We start from the raw sequence: 15392 nt of genomic DNA, 5'->3' as shown, positions 1-15392 counted from the left end.
TAGAACAGATGTCACAGAGTTTGATATGGATTACAATTCCACGATTTTAGGTTTTTACTTCTAGCTGCTCTGAGATACTGGAGACTAAAAGAAATACCAGTTTAATGATTCAGCAGTCATACCTTTTTGTTAAACCCTACCTTCTCTGTATAACTCCACAATCACCTTTGATCTTTCTGTCCCACTCTTTAGGGGTATTTGGGCTAATACCATTCTAAATTTTTCATGTTGGAAGGAGCTGTGAATAATATGGAGTAGGGAGATGGAACTAGCTGATGTTCTGGAGAGGCTGGGCCTTCTAGGTTTCAGGACTTGTCCAGGGACCCCATCTAGAGGTTGTAGGTTTCTGGAAAGTTATCCTAGTGCATGGAACCTTTGTAGAACCTTATATATTGCCCTTGGTGTTCTTTAGGATTGACTGGACTGATTTTGGTTGGGGTTTGGCAAGTTATGATAAGTAGTAATGTCTCACTGCAGCTTGCATAACAGTGATCTCCAGAATAGCCTCTCAACTCGAAATCTCTCAGCCACTGATTCTTTATTTGATTACACTCGTTTTCCCCCTTTTGGTCAGGATGGATTTGTTGATTCCACGGTGCCAGGGCCGGGCTCATCCCTGGGAGTATTCTCCCACACCATCAGGGAGACTGTCACCCCTGTATGCCATGTCCCACGTTGGCAATGATTTCACTTACAAAGTTGGGCTTAGAGAGAGTGAGCCAGCCAACTAATTTTATGGAGGGACTTTGACTATCTATTTATTAAAAGGGAAGTCAAAAAATTAAAAATTTGACAAGTTTTTAATTTTATAATTTATATGTTCAAAAATTTTCTGAGATAACATGTTCTAACATATGTATAAACTTTTTTTTAGGATTGGTCATGTCAAATTTTTTTTTTTAACATAAGGGATGACTAACCAATTTGGATAACATTACAGTTAACAATTGGATAAACTTTCAGGAACTTTTTTTTGGTTTGTCCAGTCATCGCTACAAAATCAAGAAATTTAACAGCAAGTCCCTTAGTTGCTTAGGTGACCACTCCCCATCAGGAGTTGTTTGTAAGTCTGTAATCCCATGGCAAGTGGTGAACAGAGAGGTACCCCATTCTTAGAAGACTGTTGGAAAGAAGTGTTGAAACTCCAGGTTATGGAATTTTAGAGAAACACTGTACTTCTACCCAGTCCCCCCACTTGGACCTTTGAGCATCTCTTATCTTTCCATTCTCTTTAATGTATTCAGACCAAAAAGATAGCAGAGTTGGAATAATCTAGGAGGGAAAAGTGATCACATTCAATTATGATTAAAACACAAATCTTAGGGATGGAAAGAGGCAAAAAATAAGTAGTGATTTCTTAGCTTCTTGGTTGAAGATGTAAGTTAAATTCTTGCTAGACTTTATTTAGCATAAAGTTGTAGTTACAGATTTTTTCTTTGATTCAAAAAAGTGCATATTAGGGAAACAATAATCTGGATTCCTATTTCTATGGGTTAAGGATCAGTACAACTATTGTAATCTTTAATTCTTCTAAAAATTGTCAATTGTTGAATGCCTAAAATATGTACATTCCATAAGATTGTTTACCTGCATCTAGACATCTGAACCATTTATGTCTAGACCTTATAGATCTGGTTTATTAGAAAATCATCAAACCAGTGAAGTCAATGATTTTCTTATGTGCAAGGAAAAGTCATTAACTTTTTCTCTGATATTAATCAAACTTAGCCATTTTGTCTTACTTATTCCAGATATACTTTGGAATGAGGCTGGATTTTTAAAAGGCTACAGTGTTGGAAATGAGGACACACCACTGATATTTAAGCCTAAAGGAAAGGGTTAGAATATTTACATTAGGTTTTTTTCTGACCACATTCCAAAATATTTTTGTTAGTGATAAGTGTATTTCAAAACCCCTTCCTGAATCAAGCAAATCCTCCGTTTGTCTTTTAGTTTAGAGCATTATAATTCTTTATTTAGGAAGTTAATAAATCCACCTTCAAGACTTCCCAGTTCTTATTCATTTAGCTGAGATATAAAGTAGCAGATCCATTATTTATATTTAGAGAATTTCTGTCCTTTGTGAGGCTGCCTGCAGTGGAAAGTGAATTGAAGAGTCAACTCTTTCTGTAGAGGTGGATTTTAGTCTATAACTGGTGATGGGTAATATAGGTAGCATCTAACATCAGAGTTCTTGATATCAACCAAGTACATGCCTTCAGGAAGAAGTTTTCAGGGTGCAAAGATGGTATTATTGCCAGTCACTTGGAATTCCTACTAGTGAAAGTTCTACATGTGAGACAGAGTTCCCAAATGAATCAAGACTGAAGTGCAGCTTGAGGACCTAGGTGGATAATGGGGGATTTGGTTGGCAGAACAATTACCCAGTTGTGGAATTTAGTACTTAGTCTGAAGCCTTAGTTAGTTAAATGATTCTCTAAAATTAAACTAAAGTTTCAGATTAAGGGAGTCATGCTTGGTATGATTTTCCTACTTTTGTTTTATAGGCTGGGTTACATAAAAGAAATAAGTGAATTAGCCATCTACTTCTATAGTCACTGAACAGTTTTGGAAAGAAGGCAATAACATAAGCCTCAATAACATAATTGAGCTCTCCTAAAGGTTACAAACATAAAAATATTAAATACTGAATTTTGTGTGTTTTCAGATTGATCACTTATTCATTAGTAATTTACCAGAGATTGTGGTGGAGTTACTGATGACATTACATGATCCAGCAAATTCTGGTGCCAGCCACAGCACTGACCTCTGCAACTTTTCAGGGTATGGACATTTTAAAATTAGAGGACCAGCTGCAAATTCAGAAATTCCTAGGGAAGTTTATGTGTTGACACCCTCCAAATGTCTATTTCTTTTTTAAAATATATTTTCTGTTTCAAAAATCTGTTTCTTTAAATCCAAGTAATTATTGACTATCTTCTACTACTATTGTCTTGCCACAATAATTTCTCTTTCTAGTTGAACACTTTCTTGATAAGTCCAATAACATTTTTCTTCTCAATCTTTGTGTAGTATTTAGCATTGTGCCATCTGTTGCCTCTTGAAATTTTCTTTATGACACATTATTCTTGGTTTTTTTCTCCTTTACTCTTTGACATCCTTTTTCTGTACTTAATATCTGAGTTTATTTGTTCATGCAATGAAAAGAATATATGTAAATTACTTCAACTTTGATATCTCCAAATTTGATATCTCAATGATAGTTACATGCTATATTTTTAACAAACAACAAAGCATTTCTTGAATCCTACCTTAAATTTGGCATGTTCCAGACCAAGTGCATAATCTTCCCTTTATTTCCCCCCAAAACTAGTTTTTCTTCATGTTTTTTTCATTCTCTCATTAGTCAACCACTATTCTTCCAACTTCATAAGCTTAAAATTATTTCAGATTTCTTTACCTTCATATTACTCCTCCTTCAAAATGACTTTGAATTTTATTTTCCTGTATCTTTCTATTAGCATCTCAGGTCACTACTGAATTGTAACTGCTACTTAATAGTTCATGTGTCCACCTGCAGTCTCTACTATCATCAGTCTGTTCTGAACATTATCATCATACCAACTGGACATTTTCAAATTAGAGAACTAAATGCAAATTGATAAGAATCTGTTGAACAAATCTCATTGTTCTCATTACCGGGAAAATGGTGATAATTCCTACCATATCAGACTGTTCTAAAAAAGCCACCAGAGCAATGCCGCTCTAGATTAAATGAGTTCAGTGTGGTCTACTGAACCAATAATAAAACTAGTATTTGTGTAGTGCTTAGTTGATAAGAAAACACTATCAGGGTGTTTGTATTCTTATACACTCTGCAGGATAAAGAAGACATAAACATCTTTCTGGATGTCAGTTAAAGTTGCAGAAAAACTTCTCTTAAATAGTAGAGCCAAGGATTCCCTATAATCTAGTTTAATCTGACTTTTTCTCTCATTATTTCTTAACAAACACCTCTTCTCCAGTTGGGTCTTATTTGTGATCCCCATTACGGGCTGCTCACATTTCTGCCTTTAAGCCTTTTTTTACCCTATGCTTTCCCTGGAATACCTCCCTTCATTGCTCTTCACTTTTGCAAATCTTTTAATCTCTTGAACCCCAGTTTTGCCCTTCTTCCAGAGACCTTGTGTAGTTTCTTCACTAATTCCCCTTTTTCTCTACCTTTTTATTTTATCTAATTACTATCCTAGTTTATTACCTAATTTTTGTTACCAAATGGCAAAGTACATTTTTAACACCTAAAACCTGTTCTGTATCCTGTCCCTTCTTCTGGACAGCATTTACTGCTTAGTTCTTTGCATCTTCTTCCTCACTTATTAGGACCATGAAAACTTACTTTACTGTATTACCATTTAATTTGGATGTGAAACAATTTTAAATAGTATATGAACGTTAGAGTTATTTTCCCAGCTTGATTGTAAGCTACATGTAAAGCTCTACTTTTCTATTTTCTAATGCCCTGCAGTACTAGGCATATAATATAGTAATAGCAACGTATTTTCACATATATAATTTCATTTGCTATGCCTTTAATACTGTTGTATTTGCAGCACTAACACAGAATTTTTTTTGTTTTTTTTTTACATGGGCAGGCACTGGGAATCGAACCAGGTCCTCTGGCATGGCAGGCGAGCATTCTTGCCTGCTGAGCCACCGTGGCCCGCCCCTAATACAGAGTTTTAATTCAACATTGAAATTAAGTAATTCTAATGCTAATTTATGAAGCTGCCATTCATTTTATAAAATATTAATAAGCAGATCATTTTAGTAGATTGATTAGCATAGAGGATAAAAGGTATTTTGGTAATCTGATGTATACAGATTGTGATAGGTCATTTATGATTTTATTAAAAGTAAAATATTTTCAGTACAAAAGTTATTTTAATATATAAAAGTATCTAAATTCTCTTTTTGTCAGCTCAACAAAACTTGTTTTTCCTTCATAATTTTGTTCTATAAATGTTGACTACATTATCTCTTTTAACTCTTAGGGATTTGGATCCTGCTCCTAATCCACCTCATTTTCCATCACATGTGATTAAAGCAACATTTGCTTATATCAGCAATTGCCATAAAACCAAATTTAAAAACATTTTAGAAATTCTTTCCAAAAGCCCTGTGAGTATAAATTACTAGTATATTAACTGAAAATAGAATTCATTCTTTTTCAATTAGAAAGGTCTTTGTAAATTTATCTTAAAGAGAGAAAGATTAACTTGGTAAATTTATCTGAATACTTTCAGAAGAAAAACACTCTAAATGCTAGCTTATCTCTCGGTATATTCTTGTCAGTATTAGTGGAAACACATTAATATGAGACCTGAATTTCATGATGCTTTGTCATGTATTAGTTCATGAAATATATTTACTTTTTTAATAAGACTAGATGATTTAATTATTAGTTGAACATTTTTAAATTATATAAATGGGCCCTAGTTTTGCATCTTTTTTTTAAGACTAAGATAGTAATTTCCTTAATGTGTTTTTATCAAACCAAATCTAAATTCCATAATTGTTATTTTAAACATAAAATGTATTTATTATAGCTTAGTAATGCAATTAGACATATTTTTATTAAACATTTATTTATTTTCTAGGATTCCTACCAGAAAATTCTTATAGCCATTTGTGAGCAAGCAGCTGAGACAAATAATGTTTATAAAAAAAATAGAATTCTTAAAATATATCACCTGTTTGTTAGTTTGTTACTGAAAGAAATAAAAAGTGGCTTAGGAGGAGCTTGGGCCTTTGTTCTTCGAGATGTTATTTATACTTTGATTCACTATATCAACAAGAGGTAAATATTATATTCAGACCATTATATAAGTAGTTTATCTACTCTCTTTTCTAAATTGCAGATTTATATGCTTCTAAGAGGTACAAGCCAGAGAACTGTTCTCTGAATTTTGCTTTTGAATTCTATGTATACCTATTTTTTTTAATTATATTACTACTTCTCCAGCTCTAGAAATCTCAGTTAGTAAGGGTCATCATCAATTACTGTACATTTGGGTTATTCTTTTTGGCATCTCTGACCCTCTCCATTGATTTTAATGAGAATTCTATTGACTCTTCTGTATCAGTAGATAAACATTGCCATGAAATGTAAGCTCTCTAAAATACATGAAGAATATACATTTATTTCCATTTTTTCTCTTGATATCTTTCTTTTTGACTTTTATAGAATTCATATGAAAGTGACTTCCATGTGTTGTCATATCACAATTAGAACTGCTGAATAAAACTGACTTTTGAATGCATTTAAATTAGTTTTCTAGAACCCGTTTTATTTTCCCTTTATATTAGACCTCCTCATTTCACAGATGTGTCATCACGTAGCTTCTCCCTTTGTTGTGACCTGCTAACCCGGGTTTGCCAGACAGCAGTGACTTACTGTAAGGATGCTTTAGAAAGCCATCTTCATGTTATCGTTGGCACAGTTATACCCCTTGTGGATGATCATTTGGAGGTTCGGGAACAGGTATTTCCTGAATAATGTTCAAAATGATATTTGAAATACAGTGACAAAGTATTGTTAGAAGGACCTTAATGTTTTTATGTTTACCTGGTGTAATTAGTAATTTTAATGAAAATATTCTTTGCAGAAACATTCATAAGGAATTAATCTTTATAATCAGTTAATTGCAAATCATTTAATTCTTTTGATCTAGTTAATGGCTGGGTAGTCCTTTCTGTTACTTAACTGAAGTATAGAGGTAGTCAATTAGGGATAGTAAGTGACATTTATCATTAAAATAGTATATTATATAAAATGTTTCAGTGATAGTGGTGTTTTTATATTACAGTGCCTACACTGTAACAGGACTTCAGATATATGTTGAATTATTTGAAAGCATAGAAATAGTAACAGTTGGCTATCTTAGAAGTAATTAGAACATTTTGTATGAACTAGGTTATAATTAATTATCTTTATTACACTGGGGTTTGGTTGTCTTACTTTAAAATATAATAATGACATTTTCTCTCTTTCCTTTTTTTTCCTTTTAAATTATGTTTAGGTATTGGACTTGTTGAAATATCTAGTAATAGATAACAAGGATAATGAAAACCTCTATCTCACAATTAAACTTTTAGATCCTTTTCCTGACCATGTTGTCTTTAAGGATTTGCGTATTACTCAGCAGAAAATCAAATACAGTAGAGGCCCTTTTACACTCTTGGAGGTAATAATTTTTCCATCATCTTATTCTTTTTGTATTAGAGATGGTGGATGGTTGGGCTTTTTAAACAAACTCTAGCGCTCTAGAAGTAAAAAACTGAATCTGATTATGTTCTCTTGTATTGTAGTAAAAGTATAGATATCAGGGCGGGCCGCGGTGGCTCAGCGGGCAAAGTGCTTGCCTGCTATGCCGGAGGACCTCGGTTCGATTCCCGGCCCCAGCCCATGTAACAAAAAAACGGAGAAACAAAATACAATAAAACAAGAAAATGTTTAAAAGATGTTTCCCTTTCTTCCTCCCTTCCTTCCTTCTCTCTGTCTTTCATCCTTCCTTCCTTCTCTCTGTCTTTCCTTTAAAAAAAAAAAAAAAAAAAAAAAAAAAAAAAAAAAAGTATAGATATCAGAATTTCTCAGGAAAGATCTGAATTTAAATAGCCAGTAAATGTAATAAAAATATACTTTGCTCTGATGTGTGTAAGATCCTGTAATCCATTAATATCTCAAAGTTTGCATCTGATCCTTTGGGGGATAATTTATTGTTTGCATTAGAGATGCTAGAAATTTAAATCTTATTTTAATCTCCATACACTTCAAAATTATGTTCAGGTATATTTTTTCTTATAAATGTGTTTCTGATTTTAAAATCATGGTCTATATTTGATTTTATTTAATATGAAAATTTATTTAAATGCATTAAGATGTAAAATGAATTAAAATAGAAATTTAAGCTTTTCTTTCCAATCAAGCATGCCATAAAATCTTGAAGTCTAATTTTGTTGGAGTCTATTAGAAATAAAGGATTGAAACATTGTAGAATTTGAAATGGAAGGATTAAGTTATTTTAATCTTGTTTGGTAATATTGATGAATTAGTGTCTCTACCAGGCACTTAATTTTTTTCTTTTATCAAGTTTTACTTCATAAACTTAATCAACACATGTTAAAAGTAAATTATACTTTTTAATCAATTTTCTCTTTTAGGAAATTAACCATTTTCTCTTAGTAAGTGTTTATGATGCACTTCCATTGGCAAGGCTTGAAGGATTGAAGGATCTTCGAAGACAACTGGAACAACATAAAGATCAGATGAAGGATCTTATGAGAGCATCTCAAGGTGCTAATTGAAATGACATGGGTTAAATTTGTACAAATTTCTTTTTATAAACCACTTCCTAACTGGTCTCTTCACTTTATTTCCTTCCATTTTATCCATCTTCTACTCCTCTGCTAGGATGATTTCTCTGAAACATAAGCATGATCATGTTATTCTATGGCTTAAAATTTTTAATGACTTCCTACTGTCTAAAAGAAAAAAATTAACTTCTTAGAATTAGACACTGTCTCTACCTACTGCTCCAGCCTTCCTGAATGAAAGAAATGTCTTTTGTTTTACGCCTATAACCAGGTCTACGTGTGTAGGTGTGTGTTTATATATAAGTACATGTATGTATGTATAGATGTTCCTAGGTTTTTTTTGGTTTTTTGGGTTTTTGTAAATTCAGAAAACAGTCACGTTCTAAGTTCTCAATAGTAACAAGTGGCTTGTGGTTGCCATATTGGATAGCATGGATTGTCAAACATTTCCATCATTGCAGAAAGTTCTGTTGGACAGTGCTAGTCTAGCCTCTAGATACAAGAGGCTTAAAAAGAAGCCCCCCAAGATCTCTTCTAGCTTGTGTTGAATGATTCCTGTGTTTCTGTTTGTGATTTTGCTAAGGTAGAGCCTTTCTGCATAACTTTTTCAAGACATCTTTTCTCTCTAATGAGAGAAATATCTCTTTGATGCCAAATCTTGCTGTTCATTTCTGCATTGTTCTATTTTATAAGGCAGTCCAAATACCTCTGCTATATATTTTTAAGCTGCTCTTGACAAAATCTTTTAAGAAATTCATTTAAGTTTTCTAGTCAGATAAATTATGTGTGCATTTTATAAACAAAAATGTTGTCTTCATGGTAATTTAAGCTAATTTTTTCTAAATTACTCCTAGATAACCCACAAGATGGCATTATGGTGAAGTTAGTTGTCAGCTTGTTACAGCTGTCCAAGATGGCAGTAAACCACACTGGTGAAAGAGAAGTTTTAGGTAAACTGATTGAGTGAATGAGTTTTTATGATGTTTGAGTAGTCTTCTTTATAATATCTTCAAAATAGGTAGAAGTGTCACCTGGGATGTTGAGAAAGTGTGAAATGCTTGCTAGGTTATATTTCTATTTAATTCAGGTTTCCCTGAGCAGCCTTTCTATACTTTCTTTCATAAACCTTCATATAAAATGGAAAGTTAGTGATTTGCACATGTGCTTAATTAATTAAAAAACACCTTGTAAATATTTACACAAGTCAGAAATACCAATTTACAGAGTTTATAGGTTACAAATAAATTTGACTGCTGATAAATTTTATAAAACTTTGTCACTGGTATTTAATATCTATATATATATAGCAAATATAAAAGTGAAGGCTTGTAGGACTAGTTTAAATAAATATTAAAGCAGCATTGAAGTCCATTTCAGCTACCATTTGCAATAAAACCTAATGTAAAATAGCCAACATCATGTCTTCTATAGGCATTTAAATTTGGTAAGCACAGAACAGAAAAATCACATGATTAAAGTAAGCTTGAAGTTGTCATTACAGCATTGCTTCAAATAAGAGGTGCTTCACAGATTCTACTATGTTTCAACTGAGTCCTCTCTAACTTATTGAGAGCCTGGTATCTAAGAAAATTCCTTTTTTCAATAAATTTTTTATTGAAATTTATCATTGTGAAGTTAAGAAACAGTTTTCACTAGACCACCCTCACTTCTAACACCAAATGTAAGTTTGTGAGACCCTAAGACACGCCTTAGGTTTGATAATTTGCTAGAATGACTCAGGATCACTAAAAGCTGTTTACTCATGATTATGGTTTATTACAATGAAAGAATACAGATTAAAATAAGCCATTAATGGGAGTGAAAATGCGCTGCATAGATTAGAAGAAAATTGTTCAATTTATTTACCCATCAAAGTACTCATCCCAGAATATATTAAAAATTCCTATATATCAGTAATAAGAAGACAAACTATCTTTTTTTTTAAATGGGCAAAACACTTGAACAGGCACTTCACAAAAGAAAATTTACAAATGGTCCCTAAACAAATCAAAGGACACCCAACATCACTACTCCTTAGGGAAATAAAAATTAAAATCACAACAAAATAAACTACCTACAAAATAGCTAAAATTTAAAAGACTGACAGTACTAAGTGTCAGCGTTAAGGAGGCTGTGAAAGAAATGTTACTGTCATGTATTCTTGGTGAAAGACTAGTAAATCGGTACAGCCACTTTGAAAAACAATTTGAAAGAATGAAAGAAGACCCATATCTCACACCCTATACAAAAGTTAACTCAAAATAGATCAAAGATCTAAACATTGGGTCTAAGACCATAAAACAGTTAGAGGAAAATGTAGGGAGATATCTTATGAAACTTACAATTGGAGGCGGTTTTATGGACCTTAAACCTAAAGCAAGAGCACTGAAGAAGGAAATAAATAAATGGGAGCTCCTCAAAATTAAACACTTTTGTGCATCAAAGAACTTCATCAAGAAAGTAGAAAGATAGCCTACACAATGGGAGACAATATTTGGAAATGACATATCAGATAAAGGTCTAGTATCCAGAATTTATAAAGAAATTGTTCAACTCAACAACAACAAAAAGGCAACCAACCCAATTACAAAATGGGAAAAAGACTTGAACAGACACCTCTCAGAAGAGGAAATACAAATGGCCAAAAGACACATGAAGAAATGCTCAATGTCCCTGGCCATTAGAGAAATGCAAATCAAAACCACAATGAGATATCATCTCACACCCACCAGAATGGCCATTATCAACAAAACAGAAAATGACAAGTGCTGGAGAGGATGCGGAGAAAGAGGCACACTTATCCACTGTTCGTGGGAATGTCAAAAGGTGCAACCACTGTGGAAGGCAGTTTGGCGGTTCCTCAGAAAGCTGAATATAGAATTGCCATACGACCCAGCAGTACCATTGCTGGGAATATACTCAAAGAACTTAAGGGCAAAGACACAAACGGACATTTGCACACCAATGTTTATAGCAGCGTTATTTACAATTGCAAAGAGATGGAAACAGCCAAAATGTCCATCAATAGACGAGTGGCTAAACAAACTGTGGTATATACATACGATGGAATATTATGCAGCTTTAAGGCAGGATAAACTTATGAAGCATGTGATAACATGGATGGACCTAGAGAACATTATGCTGAGTGAGACTAGCCAAAAACTAAAGGACAAATACTGTATGGTCCCACTGATATGAACCGACATTTGAGAATAAACTTGGAATATGTCATTGGTAACAGAGTCCAGCAGGAGTTAGAAACAGGGTAAGATAATGGGTAATTGGAGCTGAAGGGATACAGACTGTGCAACAGGACTAGATACAAAAACTCAAAAATGTACAGCACAATAATACCTAATTGTAAAGTAATCATGTTAAAACACTGAATGAAGCTGCATCTGAGCTTTAGGTTTTTTTTGTTGTTGTTGTTGTTCGTTTTTTTTTTTTTTACTATTATTATTACTTTTATTTTTTTCTCTATATTAACGTTCTATATCTTTTTCTGTTGTGTTGCTAGTTCTTCTAAACCGATGCAAATGTACTAAGAAACGATGATCATGCATCTATGTGATGTTAAGAATTACTGATTGCATATGTAAAAAAAAAAAAAACAAACAAATTGACATGATCTGCTCAAGTCGAAGATACATAAATCTTGTGAACAGCAGTTTCACTCCTCAGTATATCCTAGTAGAAATGTGTACACAAATTTACCGGGAGACATGCACAAGATTTCATAATGGCTGTATTTTTAGTACTCCAAAACTGAAAACAACTAGTTATCAATCATCAGTCAAATGAATAAGTTATGGTATAATCATTAAATAGATAAAATACAGCAATAAATAAAGAATAAACTGCTTCTACATACGACAACATAGAGAATCTTATAGAGGAAATAATGAACAAAAGAAGCCAAACAGAAAGTATTACATACTATTATATGATTCTTTTTTTTTTTTTTAAGTTCAATAATAGGCAAAAAAAAAAGAAAAAAGCTTATGGTGTATGGCAAAGGTTGCCATATTTATTCTGTAAAAGGCCAGGTAGTAAATATATTAAGCTTTGCACATACATGATTTCTGTCATATTTATTCAACTCTGTTGCAGTGTGAAAGCCATAGACAGTATGTAAACAAATGGGTATAACCATGTTTCAGTAAACCTCTAATAAAAATTGGCACTGAGCTGGATATGACCAATGGACCATAGCCTACCCACTTCTGGTATAATAAAAGTTAAATGATGTCTTTCAGTGGCTCGGTAGAGAAGAGGATGTTATTTGACTCTTACAGTAGTTACACTTTTGCTGCATGATAAATTATCCAAAGGCTTAGTGGCTTTAAAAGAATAACATTATCTCAGTTTCCGTAGGTCAGAAATCTGGGAGTGGTGTAGCTGTGTTGGCTTAGGATCTCATTAGTTTGCAATCCCGGTGTAATGCTGTAATCATCTAAAGATTTGACTGTGGTAGAGAAACCATTTCACTCAATGACCTGGCAAGTTAGTGCTGGTGAGTTAGACCTCAGTTCCTCACCACATAGACCTCTTTCTATAGGGCTGCTTGAATGTTTTAATAACATGGTAGCTGACTTCCTCCAGAGCAGGTAATCCAATGGAGAGGGCAAGGAAGTAACTATAATGCCTTTTAATATCCTATCTTGGAAGTCACACTTTGTCATTTCCTTCACATTCTAATTTATTAAATGTGAGTCACTAAGTACAGCCCACACTAAAAAAAGGAGGAAATGAATTAGACTCCACTTTTTGAAAGTGAAATATCAAAGAATTTTGTGGGCATATTTTAATGGATACCACCACAATCAGGAATAACCACTAGGGACTCCTCTGGGATGCTGGAACTTTGTTAAATTTTCACTGAACTGTCTGTTTAAGATTGTGGACTTTGTGTGATAACCTCAAAGAAATATTTAACAATTTTAAGGCCTGTTGATAGTCTTATACAGTGACCAAATTCAGACTTTCATCCTTAGTATCTATATTGTGTTACCTGTCTCATAGATATGATTCTATAAAGGAAAATATCTGTTGTCCACATGGATGATATATAATAGAACTGATGCAGTATCTTGTGGCTGCTAAGTAGTAAAGCAAATGAAATTCTTTAGTCCACTCTAAATCTTTGAAAACACACTAAAACCTTGAAGCATGACAAAGCAGCATTACATGTTTGAAGTTAGAACATTTCATATTTTGCATGATCTCTTAGTTGCAATTCTACTAAAAAAATGGAATTTTTATCTATAGAGGCTGTTGGAAGCTGTTTGGGAGAAATTGGTCCTATAGATTTCTCCACTATAGCTATACAACATAGTAAAGATGCACCTTACACCAAGGCCCTTGAGTTATTTGAAGATAAAGAACTTCAGTGGACTTTCATAATGCTGACCCACCTGAATAATAGACTGGTTGAAGATTGGTGAGTAAATGATATCAAATATCTTTTTATTTACAAAAAGAATGGTATATTACTTAAATTAATATTTCTAATAACTAAAACATTCACCTTTAAGTTCCCATACATTTTTTTTTAAGTCTTCAGTATTTTTATGGAGATCTGTGTATTTTTAATGAGTAACTTAATTATTTAGACTTTACTCTGGGCCAGACACTTGATATAGTAATGAACATTCCAGAACAGCCACCTGTTAAATTCTAATGAGAATAAACACTAACCAAATAAACAATAAATAGCCAAATAAGAACTAACCAGATAAACCAGATGACTAAAATAAGAGAACATAAAAGGTGATATTTTAGGCCCAGAGGTGTCACACTGCACTAACCTAGGCTTAAGTTTGTTCCTTTTAAAATATGCTGTAGGGCAGAAGTTTAATAACCATAAAAGTCTTAGACTAATCAGACAAGGTTTCCTATTCCCGTTTATTCTCTGCAAAGCAAAGTTGGAACACTTGGTAATAATTTCAGCTCGGTGATTGTGAAATTTCCTTTGCTTCCTTTTTTTCCTTTCCTCCCTTCTCTCTCCCATTTTTTTTTTTTTCTGCATGTGTTCAAATATTTGCACATCCCATCATTTTGGGGGTATAGGTATAAAGATTTTTTTTGCCCACAAACAGGCTTCTTTCTGAGGTAAGGATTATTTTGACCTTGTTTTCCTATTCTGTTGGAGAACAAATGATTGGCAATGATGTCTACCTTCTGTGTTTCCATTAATGGGCATCTACCTTTCTCTTTTGTTGTTGTTATATTAGCAGGCTGGCACGGTTTTCTGCCCTGGTTTTTGTGTGAAAATTTTCAACATACAGCAAATTTGAGAGAATTTTACAGTAAACCTCCATATATTCACCATCTAGATTGTACCATTAACATTTTACTATAATACTTGCTTTATCCTATCTAGCCATCCTTCTATCCAGCTATTAATCCATCTTATGTTTTCATGTATTTCACCATAAATATGACACTGTTTTTGAATAGAGATTTCCCCCAGGAAGTTTACAAGTATTGAATATTTATTTGTGACATTAATTTGAAATTGTTTTTTCTAAGAAAGGCACACAGAGATGACTTAAACTTGAGAACAATAGGAAACAAATGCAATTTGTTTTTCCTATCTTTTTTTAAAGGAAAGGAATTGTTAGGTATTAAGGGGCTTCAGGCCTGAAAAGGAGAAATTGACCAAAATGCTTACTCAAGGAAAACTTCTCTGAGGAGGTGTTATTTCAGCTGATCTTGAATGATCGGCTCTTGATGTAGGATAGTTAGGGGGAAAGCATTGCCATTCAGAGGAAACAGCTGAAGTGGAAGTATACATGGTGTGTTTCAGAAATAGAAGTCTATTGTGGGGAAGATGGTAAGAGGTGAGATTGGAAAGGTGGGACTAATTCTGATTTTAAAATTTGGATTTCATTGAAAGTATGTCAAGAAGCCTTGAAGTTTTAACCATAGTGCCATGATAGAGCTTACATTTTTACTCAAGTATTTATATGGTGAATGAATTATAAAGGGACAGAATTGGAACAGGAAGACCAGTTATGAAACTACTGCAGAAATCCAAAGGAGAAATGATCATGATT

General features: G+C 33.2%; 1 protein-coding gene across 6 annotated transcripts in view; it reads left to right on the top strand.

Moving 5' to 3' along the window:
- ATM (ATM serine/threonine kinase) overlaps nucleotides 1-15392 on the top strand; it is a 180434-nt gene that overhangs the window by 89736 nt on the left and 75306 nt on the right. For all 6 annotated transcript variants that reach the window (XM_077113047.1, XM_077113046.1, XM_077113048.1 and 3 more), the window contains 8 exons: nucleotides 2669-2784; nucleotides 5013-5139; nucleotides 5619-5818; nucleotides 6328-6502; nucleotides 7041-7205; nucleotides 8182-8314; nucleotides 9189-9284; nucleotides 13603-13774. In XM_077113047.1, coding sequence (XP_076969162.1) covers nucleotides 2669-2784; nucleotides 5013-5139; nucleotides 5619-5818; nucleotides 6328-6502; nucleotides 7041-7205; nucleotides 8182-8314; nucleotides 9189-9284; nucleotides 13603-13774 — 1184 coding nt within the window. The remainder of the gene's footprint in view (nucleotides 1-2668; nucleotides 2785-5012; nucleotides 5140-5618; nucleotides 5819-6327; nucleotides 6503-7040; nucleotides 7206-8181; nucleotides 8315-9188; nucleotides 9285-13602; nucleotides 13775-15392) is intronic.

This window comes from Tamandua tetradactyla, chromosome 8 (assembly GCF_023851605.1).
Source record: "Tamandua tetradactyla isolate mTamTet1 chromosome 8, mTamTet1.pri, whole genome shotgun sequence".
NCBI classification, from domain to species: domain Eukaryota; kingdom Metazoa; phylum Chordata; class Mammalia; order Pilosa; family Myrmecophagidae; genus Tamandua; species Tamandua tetradactyla.
This window is presented reverse-complemented; position numbering and strand designations above follow the sequence as displayed.